Source organism: Lynx rufus, unplaced genomic scaffold (assembly GCF_022079265.1).
Source record: "Lynx rufus isolate CCGP_SWC_20201006 ecotype Redwood Valley unplaced genomic scaffold, mLynRuf1.p SCAF_7, whole genome shotgun sequence".
In the NCBI taxonomy this organism is placed as follows: Eukaryota; Metazoa; Chordata; class Mammalia; order Carnivora; family Felidae; genus Lynx; species Lynx rufus.
In genome coordinates this window covers 95,147,458-95,167,312 of record NW_025814889.1, presented here as the reverse complement: position 1 = coordinate 95,167,312, position 19,855 = coordinate 95,147,458, and the positions used below count along the sequence as shown (strand labels likewise).

General features: G+C 43.7%; 1 protein-coding gene across 1 annotated transcript in view; it reads left to right on the top strand.

Annotated features, from left to right (window-relative positions):
• Window positions 1-19,855, top strand: part of PTPRB (protein tyrosine phosphatase receptor type B) — a 113,390-nt gene that overhangs the window by 82,401 nt on the left and 11,134 nt on the right. The window contains exons 19-29 of the mRNA XM_047066242.1: window positions 433-711; window positions 1,239-1,388; window positions 3,756-3,999; window positions 9,938-10,044; window positions 14,434-14,533; window positions 15,330-15,413; window positions 15,516-15,533; window positions 15,655-15,736; window positions 16,346-16,436; window positions 17,122-17,198; window positions 18,870-19,004. Coding sequence (XP_046922198.1) covers window positions 433-711; window positions 1,239-1,388; window positions 3,756-3,999; window positions 9,938-10,044; window positions 14,434-14,533; window positions 15,330-15,413; window positions 15,516-15,533; window positions 15,655-15,736; window positions 16,346-16,436; window positions 17,122-17,198; window positions 18,870-19,004 — 1,367 coding nt within the window. The remainder of the gene's footprint in view (window positions 1-432; window positions 712-1,238; window positions 1,389-3,755; window positions 4,000-9,937; window positions 10,045-14,433; window positions 14,534-15,329; window positions 15,414-15,515; window positions 15,534-15,654; window positions 15,737-16,345; window positions 16,437-17,121; window positions 17,199-18,869; window positions 19,005-19,855) is intronic.

Sequence of the window (19,855 nt, the reverse complement as noted above, 5' to 3'; positions counted from 1 at the left end):
TACAAATGGGGCACAGACACCTTACATAACTTGCCTAAGAAGTCACAGCTGATAAATAGAATTTGAATTCTGGCAGGCCGAGCTGCATTTTTAATCTTTTGGCTATTCAGCCCCACCTTCGATCTGACTCCGCCCCTTAATTTTAGCTCCCCCCCCCCCCCCCCCCCCCCCCGCTAAACTTAGTTGTGTATTTGTGTTTCTGATCACTTTGGCACCTGGTGATTTTCTAAAGGGACAGCGTTTTAATTTTTAATGTTTCGCAGAGTGTGAAATTCCTTGGGAGATCCATAATAATTTTTTTTCTTGAAAAACAATCCAAGTAAATTTTGAGAATTATTTATTTAGACCTCAGAGCAAGTAGGGCCCAGAGGAGCTGGAAGAAAAAAATACGTCTCACAGAGTTTTAAGAAGTGTCTCCTTTCTCTCCTTTAGAGCCAGATAAGATACAAAATCTGCATTGCAGGCCTCAGAACTCCACGGCCATCGCCTGTTCTTGGATCCCTCCTGATTCTGACTTTGATGGGTATAGCATTGAATGTCGGAAAATGGACACTCAAGAAGTTGAATTTTCCAGAAAGCTGGAGAAAGAAAAATCTCTGCTCAACATCATGATGCTGGTGCCCCATAAGAGGTACCTGGTGTCCATCAAGGTGCAGTCGGCTGGCATGACCAGCGAGGTGGTTGAAGACAGCACTATCACAATGATAGACCGTAAGTGTTTCTGGACGCGTGCGCTGAGTGAACACCTTGCTGTACCGCACCCATCACTGCCACTCACTTGCATGCAGGTCGCTTCCACATGAGCCGGCCTTGTTGTCGCTTGGAAAAGAGAACCTAGAAGCCTCCAGGGAATGGAAACATTTCTCTGTGTCTGGCAGCAAACAAGTTAAATGATCTTAAGGTACTTGAAAGAGTTAGCCTTTAAATACGTCACTTTGCCTGATAGAGTTAGACCTATAATGGAGCTTTTAAGCAGTTTGGTGCTATGACTTCAGGAAATCCTGCTGAGGTGCTGCCTCTTTCATTAGGTTTAACGTGCCACTGGCACATCACTTCCTCTGCCTGCTTTCCTCTAGGAGAGGAGGAGGTTTTCTGGATCACAAGCTTTCCACACAGACATACACACGCGCGCGCGCACACACTGAGGTCGGTGCATGGAGACCTTTGGTTCACTGATTGTTGTTATATGGAAAAGCAGAGTTGTGACTCCCCTGGGTTCCTTCTCCATCCTTTTTCAGGGCCCCCTCCTCCACCTCCACATATCCGTGTGAATAAAAAGGATGTGCTAATTAGCAAATCTTCCATCAACTTCACTTTCAACTGCAGCTGGTTCAGCGACACCAATGGAGCTGTGAAATACTTCACAGTGGTAGTGAGAGAGGCTGATGGTAAGTGATCACGGATTATCTGCTAGCAGTAGGACACAGGGACTGCTTTCTAAAAGGTCACCGTGGAGGCTCTTTCTGTGACACGTTTGGAAGAGTGGAAAACTTAAATCTTTATATAATTCTGTCCCCTCTCTGCTGGATGCTGGGAGATGTAACAAAAACTTTCAACAATAAAGCCTATTATTCACTGGGTTTAATTATTAAAAGGGTGACTGATAATCATAGCAACCACAGCAGTAAGTACAAATAACTATCATTTACGGAGCCTTTCCTATGTGCCAGGCACTGCTGGAAGTGCATTGCACGGACTGACCTACACAGCCTTCTTCACACTCATTCAATGCTGTTCACTACTTGTTTTGTTCGGCCATTAAGCGGCAATATGCTTCAATGCCCTCCCCGCCCCAATCGCAAATACCTCAAGGAACCGCACCCTTCCAAACCACTCACCAATTCACAAAGAAATATTCAAGAGCTGAAAAGAGGGAACAGATGATCATGAAAAGCATCCTTCCTTTCTCTACTGAATTGCCAGCAATATATTCCATTTTCTAGTCTATGAAGGCATTCAAAGTCTACCTAATTTCTACAGGCTAATAGTTACAACAACGTTCCATAGGGCCTCAAGTACGATTTTTAGAGTTTATCATGTCAGCATTTGTCAAACCACCTACAGGAGTGTCGTATTTGCCACCGAGGGCTTATGCACTATTTCTCCAAAACAGATGTTTGTGTCTGGAGTGGCGTGGTATCTTTTACACGTCTTCTGTTTTTTCAGAATTGTTTAAAGGGTTGCACATGAGTTTCTTAAGCATCTCTATTTCAACACATTTGTGGACGATGAGAAACTTTAAAGCTGACAAGTGCTGGAGCAGCTCCTAGGCTAAATAGTGCTTTAGCTCACCGGGTGTCTAACAGTCTATGTACTTTGACATGTAATTTAATTGTACTAAAGTTGGTTGTGCGTAACTAATTAAATAATTTCAACGGCCAGTGGTGCATCCCAGATTTCCTTACATCTCATAGTTGGAGATAAATCAGCAAACTGTGGAGAGATTTTAGATTTAATGAAGATGTAGTGAAGGTGATGTTTTACTACATGAATGTAAGGCAGTGACCAAAAAGAAGCCATACCCCAGAAGGCAGCCTTGTGTTCTCCTGCCATGTGGGTTTTGATTATTGATGTCCATGGAGCTGGGCTGTGCTTCCCTGGTGATCTAAGATAACAGTCCATCTCATGTAAATGTCATTCATAGCATATATGTTCATCTTAAAGGCAACATTCCTTTTCTTTTTTCTTTTTTAATTTTTTTTTAACATTTATTAATTTTTGAGAGGCAGAGAGGGACAGAGCATGAGCAGGGCAGGGGCGCAGAGAGAAAGGGAGACACAGAATTGAAGCCCGCTCCAGGCTCCAAGATGTCAGCACAGAGCCCGACACGGGCCTCGAACTCATGAACCAGGAGACCATGACCTGAGCCGAAGTCGGACACTTAGCTGATTGAGCCACCCAGGCGCCCCGGCATTCCTTTCAGTTACTGCCAACAAGATAATATTTCCAAGACGCACTCATTTTGAGCAAATTTTACTAAACAAGAGTCCGGGATGTGGTGAACCCCCACAATACCGCTCCTTGCGACGCATCGTAAATGGTATCCTATCTCTATAATATTTATCTTCCTAATTATGCTTTCCTCCAGCCAACACAAAAACGAGTTTGCAGTGCCAAAACACACAGCAGGCTGGGTGGACAGAGAAGAGTTCTGGGAAGCGTTCCGCACGAGGGGCCAAATTCGAGCCAGGATTAAACTGTACTCAAGATAACAGAGAGCTGTACACGGAGCAATTATCTGACAGGGTGTGGCCCGTGGAGTGTGCCTTTGGGTGACTGCTCTGGACTTGAACTTGATTTCTCTTATCTCTTCCCTATTTCCTAGGTCATAGGGATTTCCTTATTAGCTCAGCTACAATGGTCATTGGCAAGGTAGAGAGCTTGTCTAGTGGGCTGACTCACAGTGGGGAGTGTCCAACTCTCTGGAGTTCTGGAACACATTATTATCAGATGCAGTGAGTTCACCTCTCAAATACACACATTCTATTTCCTAGAAAAATGACAGGGTGTGTGCATAAATATACGTACGCGTGTGTATAAAATTTTGTATCCGCGCACTTTAATTTTCATTCTAGGGGAAGTGAATTAAAATTAACTTCGTTAGGAGAATTTCGCAGCCTCCTTCAAGATCAAAGAGTCTGCACTTTGGAGATGACCGGTGATGGTGGGTGAGAGGAGGCAGACGTAGAAACCTAGTTAGGAATCACTGAAGTCACGAGAAAGCCAGTGCTTCACTGTGGGTTCTCTCCCTCCAGGCAGTGATGAGCTGAAGCCAGAACAACAGCACCCTCTGCCCTCCTACCTAGAATACAGGCACAATGCCTCCATCCGAATGTATCAGACCGATTACTTTGCCAGCAAATGTGCCGAAAGTCCCGACAGCAACTCCAAGAGTTTTAACATTAAGCTTGGAGCAGAGATGGAGAGCCTGGGTGGAAAATGCGATCCCAATCAGCAAAAATTTTGTGACGGACCACTGAAGCCGCGCACTGCCTACAGGTTAGATGTATTGTTTTGCAAGAAGGGACATGCTGCACTACTGGGTCCTTAGCAGTCTGGGCATCTGATGCACTTGAGCTCCCGTAGATTAATAACCAGCACTACAACAGTGTTCTACATGTTACTGGGTCATTTATAAAAGTTGAATTCCTGCCTCCGTTCACAGGTAATGTGTAAAGAAGGCCGGCCTTCGGCACTCTGCAAAAGCTCTAATTCATTATATGAAGAATTGAAGGTTCTTAATAGATGGTTTTTTTCTCCTAACTTCTTTAGTACAAATAAAACAACTTATTTACTATTTTAATGACTGCGAAGATGTCCAAACAGAAAAATTGAGTGTAGGGAGACCCAAGAAATATGAAGTTTCATCTTCTACTTCTAGTGAGGGCTGTAATTACACATATTTATTTACCTTCTAAGGCATAAAAAGATAAAGGTGCTCTTTGGTCCAGACAGAATTCTTGAAGTCGAAGGCCCCTTAATGAATGGGAGTACCCTTTCCTCCTGCTAGGATGACAGATGAAAAGGAGCAGCTGTTTGCTTTGGCCCTAGGAAGCACTATGGCAGCCAACAGGCCCTTCCAGTCATAGGAATTGGCAGTGCCCTTGGTCTACGCTGTGCTCCCCGAAAGCAAGTGTGAGCAGAAGTACACAGCATCCCAAGCCAGAGTCCTCAAGAAAAAGGGAACCTTGGTTGCCATCTTGGATAGAAGCTACAAGCATCCAAGATCAGTACTTCTGCAGAGAATGTGCTGTCTCTCTTAGGTGTTGGCAGAGCTGACATCCAGCCAGTATGGCAGCCAGTCAGGTTCTCTATGGCGGGTTGGTCAGTGTCCAGGTCTGACTGACTCTTACATATTTTGAGTATCATCCCTGAGTCCCAGCAGAGACTTTCCTACATTCTCCAAAAGGAGACAATGACACGGCATCACACCTGAGAACATTCTCAGCCCCTCCCTAGAATCAACACAGGCAGGCCAACAGTTTTCCTAAACCAGAAAACTCACCTTGGGCAAGAACTCTGTGTAACTCCCTCTGCCCAGGACTCACCATAAAAATGTGATTTCCACCCTAGCCCAGGTTGGCATCTTCAGAGTAAACTCATACGATCTTACTAGTGAGGAGGGGAACATATAGTCTTCTATTCCAGAAGAGACCATATGAGCCTACCTGAAGGAGGTGAGATCTCAGACAGAACAAAGGAGAAATGTGAGGGAGATCAGAGCCCTGGAATCCTTTAGTTCCTGTAAGAATCAAGAGATGCCTCAGCTCCTCGGTCACATGGACTCAAGGAGATTTGAACAAAAGTCTCCCAGTGGCTCTATTCGATTTGTGAGTTGGAAAGTGGAGGCTGTTTTTTGTTTGTTTGCTTTCTGAAAGAGAAGGAGAGAAGATGACTGAGTCATTACTACAGTTAAGAGAGGGACAATGAGAAGCTGTAGATGGCTCATGTCTGTCCCAGAGCCTACCACTCTCCACCACACTCCTTCCCATTCGTAACGGCTGCTGAGGGCCTGGGAGAGCCTGTACTGAGTTCACGCGCTGCCACTTAGCTGTGTAACCTTGGAAATGGCATTTCAATTCCCAAATCCTCATTTCTCTCATCTGCATAACAACACAGGGCTGTCCTGAGGAGGAATGTAGATGATCCATCAAACCTGGTCATGTCCCTTCTCGATTAAGGTCTTCCAGTGGTCCCCAGTCACTTCTAGGAGTAAATGAAGATTCCAAAGAGGGCTCATAAAGCCCTCACCTTCTCTCTCCTGCTTTGCCTCCTACCATCTGTCACAAGTACACCCTGCCTTTTGTTAACCCTTACTTGGAGTTCCTTTGACAGTGACATGCGTCTCTTACACCTCTGAGCCCTCACACATTCTTTTCACTCTATTTGGGATGCCCTCCCCTCCCTTGACTGGCTGGTGCATCCCTTCATACACTTCAGAAACCAGCTCAGCCCTCAAATTACCTCAATCAACCTGTCAACCCACACTGGGCAGTTGGCCCTAGCTCCATTTCCACAGCACCCAGACCCTTCATCACTCTAATCCTCACTTACCAGGACTTTTCAGCCCTTTGTTTGGTTACTTACCCTTTTCACTAGACTATGAGAGTTTGTAGTCTAATAGAGACAAAACAATATGACAAATACCTGGCCCCAAAGAGGCACTCATTAAATGTTTGTGAACAAATAAGGGAATGACCCAAGTTGCTCTATCAATACTTACACATTTCTTATTATAGCTTGATCAACTCATGCCATACTTACATGTTTTCTAGAACACAGCTTCCCTATATTTCCCCACATTTGGTTCAGTCCTGTGAAAAACATGCCAGGCAGATAATGCTTGATAAGAGGAGGCACAGCCTTTCAAAGTATGTGGGGGAACCACACACTACATGGTATCCTGTGTGATGGCTGCTGACCCCTAGCTTAATACAGTCAGAATTCTACCTGTCTCAAGGTGATGGTCACCATAGTGACCCTCAAAGCTATCAGGCATCTTTTTTCCAGAGATGAGAGAGAACGGGGGTGGGAGTGGGGGGTGAGGGGAAGAGGATTGAGATGAAATGGGAAATACTAGGTTTAGCTGCTTTGCAAGTTTATTATGTCAATGAATGTAATGTTTCCCATTTGCTACTGGGTTCCTATTACTGGGTGTATAATTAACTCCATTCCATATGGGAAGAGAAAGAGCAGATCATGATGGGTGGGAGGCATTTTGGAAGTTAATAAAGTGCTGATCTGGCTTTGTTTCTATTCTAGAGTATTTTTTAAATGTTTATTTATTTATTTTGAGAGCACCAGCACAAGAGAGAGAGAGGGAGACAGAATCTGAAGCAAGCTCCAGGCTCTGAGCCATCAGCACAGAGCCCGACACGGGGCTCGAACTCACGAACTGTGAGATCATGACTTGAGCCTAAGTTGGACGCTTAACTGACTCAGCCATCAAGGCTCCCCAGGCTTTGTTTCTATTCTAAATGGAATAGCAATGTGGCCACGATCAGGTAGTCAGCTTCTCTTGACCTCATTTTCCCCAAATGAAGGAAATTGAAACACATGATCTCTAACTTTGTGCTATAGATTTCTGATTGTGGACACATATAAAGTTGAAGTAATTACTATCATATATCTGTCAATTAAAATAATAATATATATGTATACACTGAATATATATATATGTATATATATACACATATGTGTATATATGTGTATATATATACATATATATGCAGAAGAGGTCTGTAAAATCTAGGCAGAAATGCTGAAGGACTTAAGAGAGTAAATAAATGCTGTAAAGGTTCAAAAGGCTTCTTGAAGGAAGTAACATTTTAGCTTAGCATTAACAAGTAGAGAAGGATTTGAAAATATGGAGATAGGGACAGAAGGAGATTCAACGTAGAGGGAAGAGTGGGAGTCAAAGTGCAGAGAAAGAAATACACAGATTGTTTAGAGAAGAGCAAATAGTTCAGTTTCAAATTGGGGGAAGAGCATGGAAAGGGGTAGCAGGGAAGACAAGACCGGGAAGGTAGGATCCAGATGGGTGCTAAATGCTAATGTGGTGGTGCTGTCATTTTTGGAAAGAGTTTAAGAGCAGAGCTCCTACTGACCCATTGAATTGAAGGCAATCCTGTACTAGGTCATTGTCTCCTATCTGGGTTCCTAGAGGTTCTTATTCATCTACGTCCACATTGTATTTTGCATTTTGCAGCTAGCATTTCAGAATAGAACATGTCAAGGTTGTCCCACTCAATGCTTTTAATTTACAAAGAAGGAAACCAAGGCATAAAAAACTTTAGGGGCCATTCATCTAATCAGCAACAGAGTGATAGCTAGACCTCAGAACCTCTGCTTCCTAGCCTGGGCCCTTTTTACCATCCCTCCAACAGAAGTCATTGCTGTCAAACTGAAATGAAGCCAAGAGAAAATAAGAGAAAGAAATCTGGACTAGGATTCAGAAAACACAGGGTCTGGTTTTCTTTCACTACTATTCTTTGTGATCTGGAGCAAGACACAGAATCTCTCCAAACTTCAGGTTCCAAATCTCTGACCTATTATAATAATAAGCTTCCTTGTTATATTGGAGAAGTTGGAAATGATCAGGTAGAACCATGTCTGTGAAAATTCTTCTTCACTTATAAATCACTATACAAATAGAAGAATCTCTTTTCACCGGAGAGACTCATTTCGTTTTCCAAAAGTACAATGCATTAGCAACACACACCAACTCCTCACCTTCCCACTTAACACAAGCTGACTGCTTGTTACCCGTGAGGGACATCTCACAATGCTTCCATCAACAGTCTGTTATTCCTGGAAGTACAACTTTCGGCTGGAAAGCAGCTTTTAGAGGTGGAAATTATGTATGTGGTTGATCGATATCATCTTGTTCGTTTTATAAGATTGCATTTGGACTTGGGCATGAGTTAGAAGGAAGGGCAGAGGGCAGAACAATTTGCCCAGAACATTTGGGTGAAACAAATCTAGATTTATTTTTAAGGAAAAAAGAGACTTCCATTCACTTTCTTAAGATTTAAATCAACACTAGGAAAGTTATCCATATAAATCAAGCCTCATAGTCTCAGCCAATCTATAGTTTGAAAGAGAAAGACCTCAATAGCCGGCCTGAGGCAGTCTTTTTAACTTAGTGCAGGGATGCTCTCCTATAGCTTCTCTGAGAGCGGGTTCTCCTCCAGCCTCCGCTTAAATGCCCTCAATGACTGAGAGCTCACTACCTGTGCAGCAGCTCATACTGTAGGTGTTACAAAGTGACTTTATATTCCCAAACTACGCCTCCCTGTGACTTCAGCCTATTGGGCTTCATTCTGCCTTCCTAGAGGAAAAATAACGATGTCTGTTTCCTCTTCTAGGTAAGATTCCCTTAAATCTGAAATCAAACAACATGTCCCACAAAGTCTTTTTGCTCATTGTCCTGTTTAATCACTTCAAATGATCTCAAACCCTTTCTAAGTAAGGTACGTCCCCAGAAACTGAGTGTGGCCATCCAGACTGGCCTGGCTCACCCAGAGCATATGAGACCAAGGTTTTTTGGTGGGGACAAGAGACTTCATCCAGGCTGAGTTACAACTTCATCTTTTAGGAGCTGCTTATTGAATTCAGGGCCAGCTAATCTCAGGCACTGTCCCACATGGACATGTGGACAGCCACCTCGGCAGCTCTCCTGTCCAGGCGGCTGGACTAACTCCAAATGTCAGCTGGAGACTTCAAGATCAACCTCGCTGTCAGTGTAAATCCAACACAGCCCGAGCAAAGCTCTTCTTCTTTCCCCAGTTGAGATGCCCGTTCCTATCAGTGATGCCATTATTCTCTCAAATGACTGAGCTCCAATCTTAGGCCCATCCTGAATTCCTCCCTTCTCCTCTTTAGGCTGGGCCCCATCTGGTCTTTCTTCTCAGTGCCTTCCCCACTGTGGTTCCCTCTGCCGCAACACAGGCATGGCTGCCTCCCTGACTCTCCTCTGATTTCTGTGCACATGTCCTCTTATCCAAGAGCCCTTCACTGACGTGCTGAATAGAGCAGGTCCATATACCCATCCCCATGGCTGTCTTTCTCCCTTACTCTCCTCTTTTCTTTTTCATGGTACATATCACCATCCAGCATATTGAATTTGTATACATGTTATCTGACTTCTAACACTAGAGTATGTAGCCTCTGGATGGTACGGTCTTTGTTGTGTCCCTGGCAGTATCCCCAGATCCTAGAACAGGAACTGGCACATAGTAGAGGCTCAGTAAACATTTGACGAATAAACGAATAAATGCATGAATGAACCCAGGTCTATCTGATTCCATATTTCATATCCTACCTTGGACACATATTGACCAGGGGCCCACCTTGTTTCTCCTTGAGCACATTTTCTAGTCAGCTTTACTGTGGACAGACACTAATTTGTACTCAAATAAATCGGTTTCCCTTTCAGAATCAGCATTCGGGCTTTTACACAGCTGTTTGATGAGGACCTGAAGGAGTTCACGAAGCCCCTCTACTCAGACACATTTTTCTCTTTGCCTATCACCACCGAGTCAGGTAAGGCTAACCTCTTCATCTACCCACATCGTCTACCAACTGCTGTGTCCCTTATAAGAGCCCCTAAGTCTGGTGACTTGGCTAACAGGGGAACATGTGCTTTCACTTGGAATTTAATCTCTATGTGATCATGCATGATGTGGATTAGAGAAATTGCTCGTACTTCTAAAGGGGAATGGACTGAATGCGCATTAATCTTGAAAAGAAAGTAGGGGCGCCTGGGTGGCGCAGTCGGTTAAGCGTCCGACTTCAACCAGGTCACGATCTCGAAGTCCGTGAGTTCGAGCCCCGCGTCAGGCTCTGGGCTGATGGCTCAGAGCCTGGAGCCTGTTTCCGATTCTGTGTCTCCCTCTCTCTCTGCCCCTCCCCCGTTCATGCTTTGTCTCTCTCTGTCCCAAAAATAAATAAACGTTGAAAAAAAAAAAATTTAAAAAAAAAAAAAAAGAAAAGAAAGTAGAAGTATCAGATTTCTTTAATTAAAAATGAAGTTTTTAAAAATATGAGTGAAAAACATTCAAATTAAGAACTTGCACAGGCCAAAATATAAGTACAAAAGGCTTTTGCTCATAGGTGAGAATGTATGTATGCAGAAACATAGAAATGCATAGAAAAAAAAAGACTAGAAGGAAAACCACCAAAGTATTAACAATGAAGGGTGCCTGGCTGGCTCAGTCAGTAGAACATGCGACTTAATCTTGGGGTCGTGAGTTCAAGCCCCACGTTGGGCATAGCGTTTATGTAAAAAAGAAAAAAAAAAGTATATTGAGGCTCCTGGGTGGTTCAGTTGGTTAAGCGTCCGACTTAGGCTCAGGTCATGATCTCGCAGTTTATGGGTTTGAGCCCCTTGTCGGGCTCTGTGCTGACAAGCTCAAAGCCTACACTCTGCTTTGGATTCTGTGTCTCCTTCTCTCTCTGCCCCTCTCCCTCCCCTTCTCCCCTCCTCTCAAAATTAACATTAAAAAAATTGTTCTTGGGGTGCCTGGGTGGCGCAGTCGGTTAAGCGTCCGACTTCAGCCAGGTCACGATCTCGCGGTCCGTGGGTTCGAGCCCCGCATCGGGCTCTGGGCTGATGGCTCAGAGCCTGGAGCCTGTTTCCGATTCTGTGTCTCCCTCTCTCTCTGCCCCTCCCCCGTTCATGCTCTGTCTCTCTCTGTCCCAAAAATAAATAAACGTTGAAAAAAAAATTTAAAAAAAAATTGTTCTTAAAGTATTAACAATGAATATCTCAAAGTAGTGGGATTATAAGATGATTTTTTCCCTCTTTGCTTATGTTACTTTTACACCATAAAAAAGTGTTAACTTAAAAAAGACTACATAAATTTATGAAAGAAACTTCCCTAGTGTTCTAGAGGGAAAGCCTGAATAATAATAGCAGCTAATATTTACGATCACCTTGGTACATGAAATAGTTTATCCAATCTTTACTATAGCCTTTTGTGGTAGATACTGTTATCATCTCTATTTCAAAGGTGAAGACCTGTGACACCAAGAGGTTTAAGTAACTTGCCCAGGATAGTAGAAGTGGAATTCTGGCATTTTCTGCTGGAGTCCTTAACCTCTGCCCTGCATTGCCTCAGAATATGCCCATCATGCTGCAAACAGCCTCATTTTTCAGCACCTTGTTCCCTGATACCGTCTTCTGTCCCAGCGTTTCCCTGTAGCCAGTGTTCCACAATGCTTGGTCTCAGGAAGTTCTTCTTCATAGCTAAAACAGTCTCTCATGCTGCATGACAAAAGATGACTCAGCCTCACAAACACTCCCGTCTATTTATGCCAAATATAGGGATAATCTCCCACTTTTCAAACCAAAAAGGGATCAGAACACAGTTAAGAGGACTTAGATGTGTTTGCTTGTAATTGAAAGTTAAGTAGGGGCATTGTAAACACAATTCTTTCCTATTTGGAAACAACAAAAATTGTATGTAGTCCAGCAAAGGAAGATAGTCAACATATATCCAAAAAAAGAATATTAACCACATTAAAAGATTGTGTTGATTTAATACATCTCGAATAGCAACATTGAACAAACAAAATCCAAGGGCTTCAAGTGCAAGTTCAAAAACAGGCTGTTCCATAGACCTAAATATAAGAGCTGAAACAATGCAACTTTTGAAAGAAAACACAGGAATAAGAATCTGTGACCTAGGATTAAGAAATGATTTCCTAGGTCTGATAGCAATAGCACAAGCAACAGAAGGAAAAAAAAAAAAAGATAAATAGGACTTGGTCAAAATTGCAAACTTTTGGGCTTCAAACAGGACCATGAAGCAAGTGAAAAAACAGCCCACAGAATGGGAGAAATTATTTGCAAATTAGTATCTGATAAGGGTCGCACATCCAACATATGTGAAGAACTGTTACCTTACAAGTCAAACAACAGGGGTGCTTGGTGGTTCAGTCTGTTAAGCATCCAACTCTTGATTTCATCTCAGGTCATGATCTCACGGTTCATGAGATCAAGCCCTATGTCGGCCTCTGCACTGACAGTGTGAAGCCTGCTTGGGACTCTCTCTCTCTCTCTCTCTCTCTCTCTCTCTCTCTCTCTCCCTCTCCCTCCCCGACTCGCTCCCCCCACCAAATAAATAAACATTTTTTTAAAAAGTCAGATAGCAAAGGATATGAATAGATGTTTCTCCAGAGAAGATACACAAATGGCCAATAAGAACATGACCAGATGCTCAGCATCATTAGTCATTAGGGGAAATGCCAATCGAAACCACAGTAAGACATCACTTCACACCCCCTGGAATGGCTGTGATCAAAAGACACTGACAAGTGTTAGCGAGGATATGGAGAAATTGGAACCCTCCTACATTGCTCGTGAGAATATAAAATGGTTTGGCTGCTCTGGAAAACATTTCTGCAGTTCCTCAAAATGTTAAACCTAGAGTTACCATCTACCCAAACCAGCAACTCCACTCCTAATTATGTACCCAAGAGAAATGAAAACATACGCACACACAAAAACTTGTACACGGATGTTCGTAGCAGCATTATTTATAATAACCCCCAAATAGTGGTAACCCAAGTGTCCATCAGTGGATGAATGGCTAAACAATATGTTATATATTCCATGCAATATTATCCACCTATGAAAAGGAACAAAATACTGACCCCATGCTACAACATGGATGAACTTTGAAAACATTATGCTGAGTAAAAGAAACCAATGACAAAAGACCACCTATTTATGTTTCAATTTATACGAAATGTCCAGAATAGGCAAATCCACGATGACAAGTAGAGTTTCGGTTGCCAGGAGCTGGGGAAGGGTGGAGAGTGACTGCTAAGAGGTATGGGGTTTCTTTTGAGGGGTGACAAAAATGTTAGAAAATTGAATGTGGTGATGGATGTTTGTCAGACTCCATGACTGTACCAAAAAGCATTGAATTACACAATTTAAACTGGTGAATTGTGGGGCGCCTGGGTGGCTCAGTCGGTTGAGAGTCTGACTTCGGCTCAGGTCGTGATCTCGCGGTTGATGAGTTCGAGCCCCACGTCGGGCTCTGTGCCGACAGTTCAGAGCCTGGAGCTTGCTTCAGATTCTGTGTTTCCCTCTCTCTCTGCCCCTCCCCCACTCATGCTCTGTCTCTCTGTCTCAAAGATAAAATAAACATTAAAAAAATTTTTTTAAATAAATTGGTGAATTGCATAGTATGTGAACTGTATTTCAATAAAGCTGTTTTAAAAATAGTCTACTCTTACCTATTCATAAACTCCCAGAGGTAGTATCATACCAGATAATAAAAATAAGATTTCATTAAAATAGCTCTCAGTAGTTCACTGGATTTGCAAAAGTCCCCAGTGCTACTCATTACTTGTTTCATATGAATGAAATAGGATTTTTAAACTTTTATTTTTTTAATTTATTTTATTTTAAAGTTTGTTTTTGAGAGAGAAGAGTGCACAGGAAGGGCAGAGAGAGAGAGAGAGGGAGGGAGAGAAGCCCAAGCAGGCTCCTCATGCCAGCGCAGAGCCTGACGCAGGACTCGAACCCATGAACTGTGAGATGGTGACCTGAGCTGAAGTCAAGAGTTGGACGCTTCACTGACCAAGCCACCCAGGTGCCCCTGAAATAACATTTTTATCTTGGTGGCAAACTGCTGGCCTTTCCATAACAAGCACAAATGAGTCCAAAATTCCTTTATAAGCTGAACACCATGAACTTCAAACACATAAGGACTGACCTGCCATTCCAGTGTAGGAGCCAGTGTTTGACCTTCCCGGCTGCACACTCCTCCGTGATCTAGTAAATACTCCAGTGTGGCCATCGTTTGAATTCTTCCGTAATAATGTCCCTAGGGAGACAGGATTTCAGTAGCTGGCTTCCTGGTTCTTTAGCACTAATTTTCCTACCTGGGTTTGTTATTTCCTTCTGGATTATTGTAGAGCCTTTATTTGGAGTTATTGAAGGTGTGAGTGCCGGTCTGTTCTTAATTGGCATGCTGGTGGCCATTGTTGCCTTATTCATCTGCAGACAGAAAGCTAGGTGAGTACAAAGATTCCTATGGTGATTGGGCTCCCAACTTTAAAGGTGCCTTTGAAAATGCCCGTTAGCCTGAGAAGTAAGAAGGGAAAAGAATTTCCTTTCTCCAGGCTAAATCATCTTTGTTTCTGGAGAAAAACAAGTCAAACCCTCCAACAATGACTCGTTTTATTCAGCCCCTCCACGACCATTGATGAATTTTGCCCCAGCCAAATGACTGAGGGGCCATCTGTAGCTTCTTCATTTGAATGTGAAATAACTCCTTTTGCTCCTGAAGATAGAGATGTCTGTGAATTGCCCACCCAAGTGCTTTTCTGAAATATGCTGAAAAGTATGGTTGACATCACCACGTCGTGGTCATATTTGCCATGCTAATTTAAGAAGGGACCAAAAAGAACCAAATAGCAGGTGGCCCCAAAGCCACACCCCCTCCTCTTAGGGAATTTGTTTTATTTGGCACATTGTCTTCCCTCTTGCAGTCATGTCTTGCATCTAAGGTTTACTGGGGTTTTTTTTTTTTAAGGAAAGTTTTATTGAGAGTGTGGGAAGTGATTATGACCTGTAGCCAAAAACCAGAAGACAAATCTTCAGCTATTGCAGAGATCCGTTTCTGAGTGGGAAAAATCTATTTCTTCTTTATGTTCTTCCTCCCCTCAAAGAGACGTTGGCTGAGTGTAAATCTACATGAATACTGAAAAATCCATATTTGCACAGACATGCACAGCCTCACCATAAATGGAAAATTTTGTTTGAATCAAGTTTCATAATCAGAATATAAACCCTCTCCCTTATGTTTCAGCCTTGGTCGAGAAAGGCCCTCTGCCCGCCTGAGCATTCGCCGGGATCGACCATTATCTGTCCACTTGAACCTGGGCCAGAAAGGGTGAGCGCCACATTTTCCTTCACATAATGTATTGAAAGATGAGTTGACTGTTTTATGTGAGATTTGCTAACGAGGTCTTTCTTCTTTTGGCGTCCCTCACAGTAACCGGAAAACGTCTTGGTAAGAGAGAGAACTCATTAATTACTATATTATCTGCTTTTGAAATACAACCCAGATTGGGTATGGCAGTTTCCCTTTACGTCAGTAATTTTCTTTTTCTTTTTTCTATTTTTAACTATAGCCCAATAATAATAAATCAGTTCGAAGGGCACTTCATGAAGCTGCAAGCTGATTCCAACTACCTTCTATCCAAGGAATACGAGGTACAACTTGGGCTCCGTGATGCTTTAGCAATCCCAGTCCTTAGAATTTCCCTTACAGCCTCCCTCCTTTCCCTTTCCCTTCCCTCCTCCCCTCCACGTGGAGTCTCCTGTGGAGTCACAGGCTGATCGGCTCGGGAGCTGACCCGTAGGATCTCAGCTGACCGTTCTTTTATACCCGAATCCATTCCCTGCTGATGCACCACTGGGTCCCAGAGGCCAGTCTGATCTCCAGAACAGCACAGCAAGCAAAGTGCTACTTGGACAAGACGTTAAGAAAGAATTAACAAATCTCAGATGTAAACCTAATTCTGTCTATTATTTAACCTGGCATTTTGCTGGACTGGGAGACAATGTGGTTTGGCGACAAGTGCCCACGCTGCGGATTCGGTTCCCAGCTTTGCCACGTGTGTGGCCTGGGGCCGGTTAGTTATCCAGTCTGAGCCTCATCTGTAGAGTGGAGGTGAGAACCTCTGCTGTGGGGATCAGAGCCATTCCGTAAACAGCAACTACTGGGACATGTTGTTAGATCATTATGTATCTCGAGGACTGTATGATTTGCCTTCTCTTATTTTATATTCTCCACCTGCAAACTTCTTTTTGACCTAATAGGACTTGAAAGACGTGGGTCGAAACCAATCATGTGACATTGCACTCTTGCCGGAGAACAGAGGGAAAAATCGATACAACAATATATTGCCCTGTGAGTTTTGTGTTGAAATGTGTCAAGCTGTCTTCCTCTGGCCATTTCTTCTCTTTTCTAGGAATAAAATGGGGCTAAAGAAATATGGTATAGCTGAATATGGAAGATCTGAGGCTCTGAATGCCTTTAAAAAGGAATGACTTGTATGTTATTGCACTTCCCTTCAGTGGGTAACAACCAGCTTGCAACCCGCTATGACACCTCTCATGCTGTTGACATGTCACCACGTGGTCCTACTGCACCTCCTTGGAAGCCTGGGAGCAGTAATGGGGTTAACAGCAAAGGCCAGTGTGGGTTTCCTTCAAGTCCTAAGTTAGGAGTTATTATATATTTTTTATTATCCTGACCCTAGCAGGTGAGGCAGTAGAAAATAGTTGTTCTGGATTGTATTTATTCCGGCTGTGAAAGGGAGCCGGCCACTCCATCGGGGAAAGGTATAGTGTTATGAAGGAAAGAGCAGAGGGGGCCTCAAAGAGCATTTGGCTTGTTTGTGTGTTTATGGGCCGCCTGAGCAACTTGGCAAATCAGTCACCCTGTCTGACCCTCATCTGCAAATGGAGATGAGAATACCTCCCTCTGGGTGTTTTGGGGGTCAGAGCTAATGCATATCAAATACCAAGCCTTCCATCAAATAGTAGAAAAAATCATCCTAAGATCCAGTGACTCTCAATCAACTTCCTTCCAGATGATGCCTCTCGAGTGAAGCTGTCCAATGTAGATGATGACCCGTGCTCAGACTACATCAATGCCAGCTACATCCCTGTAAGTGAACCATTAAGCCATAGTGCCTGGGATGAAGCTTTGATGGGTGGCTACATTGCAGACACCTTTCTTCCCACACGCTCCCACACTGTTCCCAGGTCTGGAAGCACATAGGTCTGATTGCCATAAAACACAGGGGGTGCAATTCCATCACTGCTAGGGCCCATTTTTCACAATGGCTATAGTCACACAAGATGATAATGAGCTCAGGAGGCATTGTCAAGGCTAGTCTTCTCTCTGCAGCTCTCAGCAAAGATTAGAGCTCCCTAAGGAAGCTCCATGGCTCAGGCTGCCCAGCTAGGGGAGCTGACTCAATTTATTTGGATTTTTGAAAACCAAAGACAGAACTCAAAAGTTGTGTCAAACTATTGGGCTCAAATTCTGACTAGCATCTTGCCAACTTCCCACAGCACACTACAGTGGAAAAGACTTTAAGGTCAGATAGTTTCACATTTGAATTTCATCTCTGCCCCTTGCTGACTCTGTGACCTCGGGCAAGTTATGTCACCTCTTGGGGCCTCATTTTCTTTCCCAAAAAATGAGGAAAATAATATTTACCTCAAATAATTATTCATTCACTCAATAAACACTATGCAGTTAAGTAGTAACTATAAGTCAGACGCTGAGCTATGTACAGGGATAAGGTCAGGTGGAATCCTGACCATCAGAGAAGAGTCGGGACATCAGGAAATGACAAGGCGATGCCATGGGAAACAGGCTAGAGAAGTCTTCTCCACCATCAACATACATCCACAGCATGTAGGGTCTTGTTAAAATGCAGACTCTGATTCGGCAGGGCTGGGTAGGACCTGGGTTTCTGCATTTCTCACAAGCTCCCCAGGTCATCACCGGGCTGCTGGTCTCTGGGGAGCAAGAAGCTAGGGGTGGCCAGGGGAGCTTCTGGGAGGAGACCACCAGCCCGCAGAGCTGAAGATAAAGGAAGGCTCAGCAGAGCAGGCAACATGCTGAAACATGGAGGCTAAATAAGGACTAGCCAGCCAAGAGGCAGTGTTTGGGTGGGCGGGCGTGGGGGTGGCAGAGGTGACACAGTGCAGGGGCCCCGAGGAGAGGCAAGGAGAGAAGGAACTTCAGCTAGGAGCTGCAAGTAATTCTGTCTTCCTGGAGTGCAGAATAAGTGGACGAAAATATCCTAGCTCATAGAGTTGTGGTGAAGATTAAGTAAGATCTGTGGAAGTCCTGCCCCACAGTATATGGTAGATGCTCGATAAACAATGGTTTCCCTTCCCCTAACTTTCCCTTGTACGATGTCTCCAACCAGCGCTCATATCAACTATCCAAAATGTTTAAAGCTCCCCTACATTGAATAGGGGAAGAGCCTGATCCAAGTCAGTCCCTCAGACAGTCCCTTCCTACACACACACACACACACACACACACACACACACACTGTCTAGATTATTGCCTGAGTCCTCCATTGCCTCTTAGAATAGACCCAGCCTAATAAATGGGAAGCAGGCTCCTAACAATAGTTCAGTGTTCCGGCCTTTGTCCTTCCTGTTCCCAAGCCTTGACACTTGTGTTAGTATCTTTTTCTCAAGTCAGGGATCTGGCAAAGACCTATATATCATGTAGTCTGCAGAGATAACCCTCTGTTTACAGTCCTGAGGAGGCCCATTGTTCCTGACTCTCCATGTTGTAAATTCATCACAGGGCAACAACTTCAGAAGAGAATACATTGCTACTCAGGGACCTCTTCCTGGCACGAAGGATGACTTCTGGAAAATGGCGTGGGAACAGAATGTTCACAACATCGTCATGGTGACCCAGTGTGTGGAGAAGGGCAGGGTGAGTAAACAGTCTCCCTGACTTCCGAACTTTGCTTACCGCCCCCAGGATGGAATTCTACCCCACCTCCGAGAGTTAAACTCCATAAAAGCGAAGGAGGGATCATGTGAGAACATTGTTAGTGAATTCAGCCACTCAGTTACAAGAGGCTTACCTGGGTGATACCCACTTCTGATGCTGGGTCTGAAGTTTCAGGCAAAGGTGTTTCCATTTGAAGACTGGGATCATCAGAAGTGCCCATGACACAGAAATATTAGGTGGCTCCTTGTCTGTTCCACCCTTCAGTGTATACCTTGCCAGAATCACTGGCTCTGCCCCTACTTTTAGGAAAGAAGAAGTAAACTTTAGACTGCAGACACAAAGTGAAATAGTTATCTAGGGTGCCTGGGTGGATCAGTCCGTTAAGTGTCCAACTCTTGGTTTTGGCTCGGGTCATGATCTCACAGTTTGTGGGTTGGAGCCGTGTATTAGGTTCTGAGCTGACAGTGTGGAGCCTGCTTGAAAACCTCCCTCTCTCTCTCTCTCTCTCTCCCTCTCCCTCTCCCTTTGCCCCTACCCCCCCCATAAAAAATAAATAAGCTTTAAAAATAAAATAAAATAGTTATCTGGACAAATTAAGCAAATCTTGTAATGCATTTATAAGCCTCTATTTTATGTGGTTATTTTGAGGATGAAAAAATAGATTGCATATAAAATACCCAGTATCTGTGATCAATAAATATGGGTTCATAATTCTCCCTCCTGTCTTCCTACATGTAAATTGAAGCTTAGCTAAATGTTCCGAATTTTCAAATATCACTTGGCACATGGCATTTGGTCTGGGTGAGGACAGTGATATCAAAATAGAAACA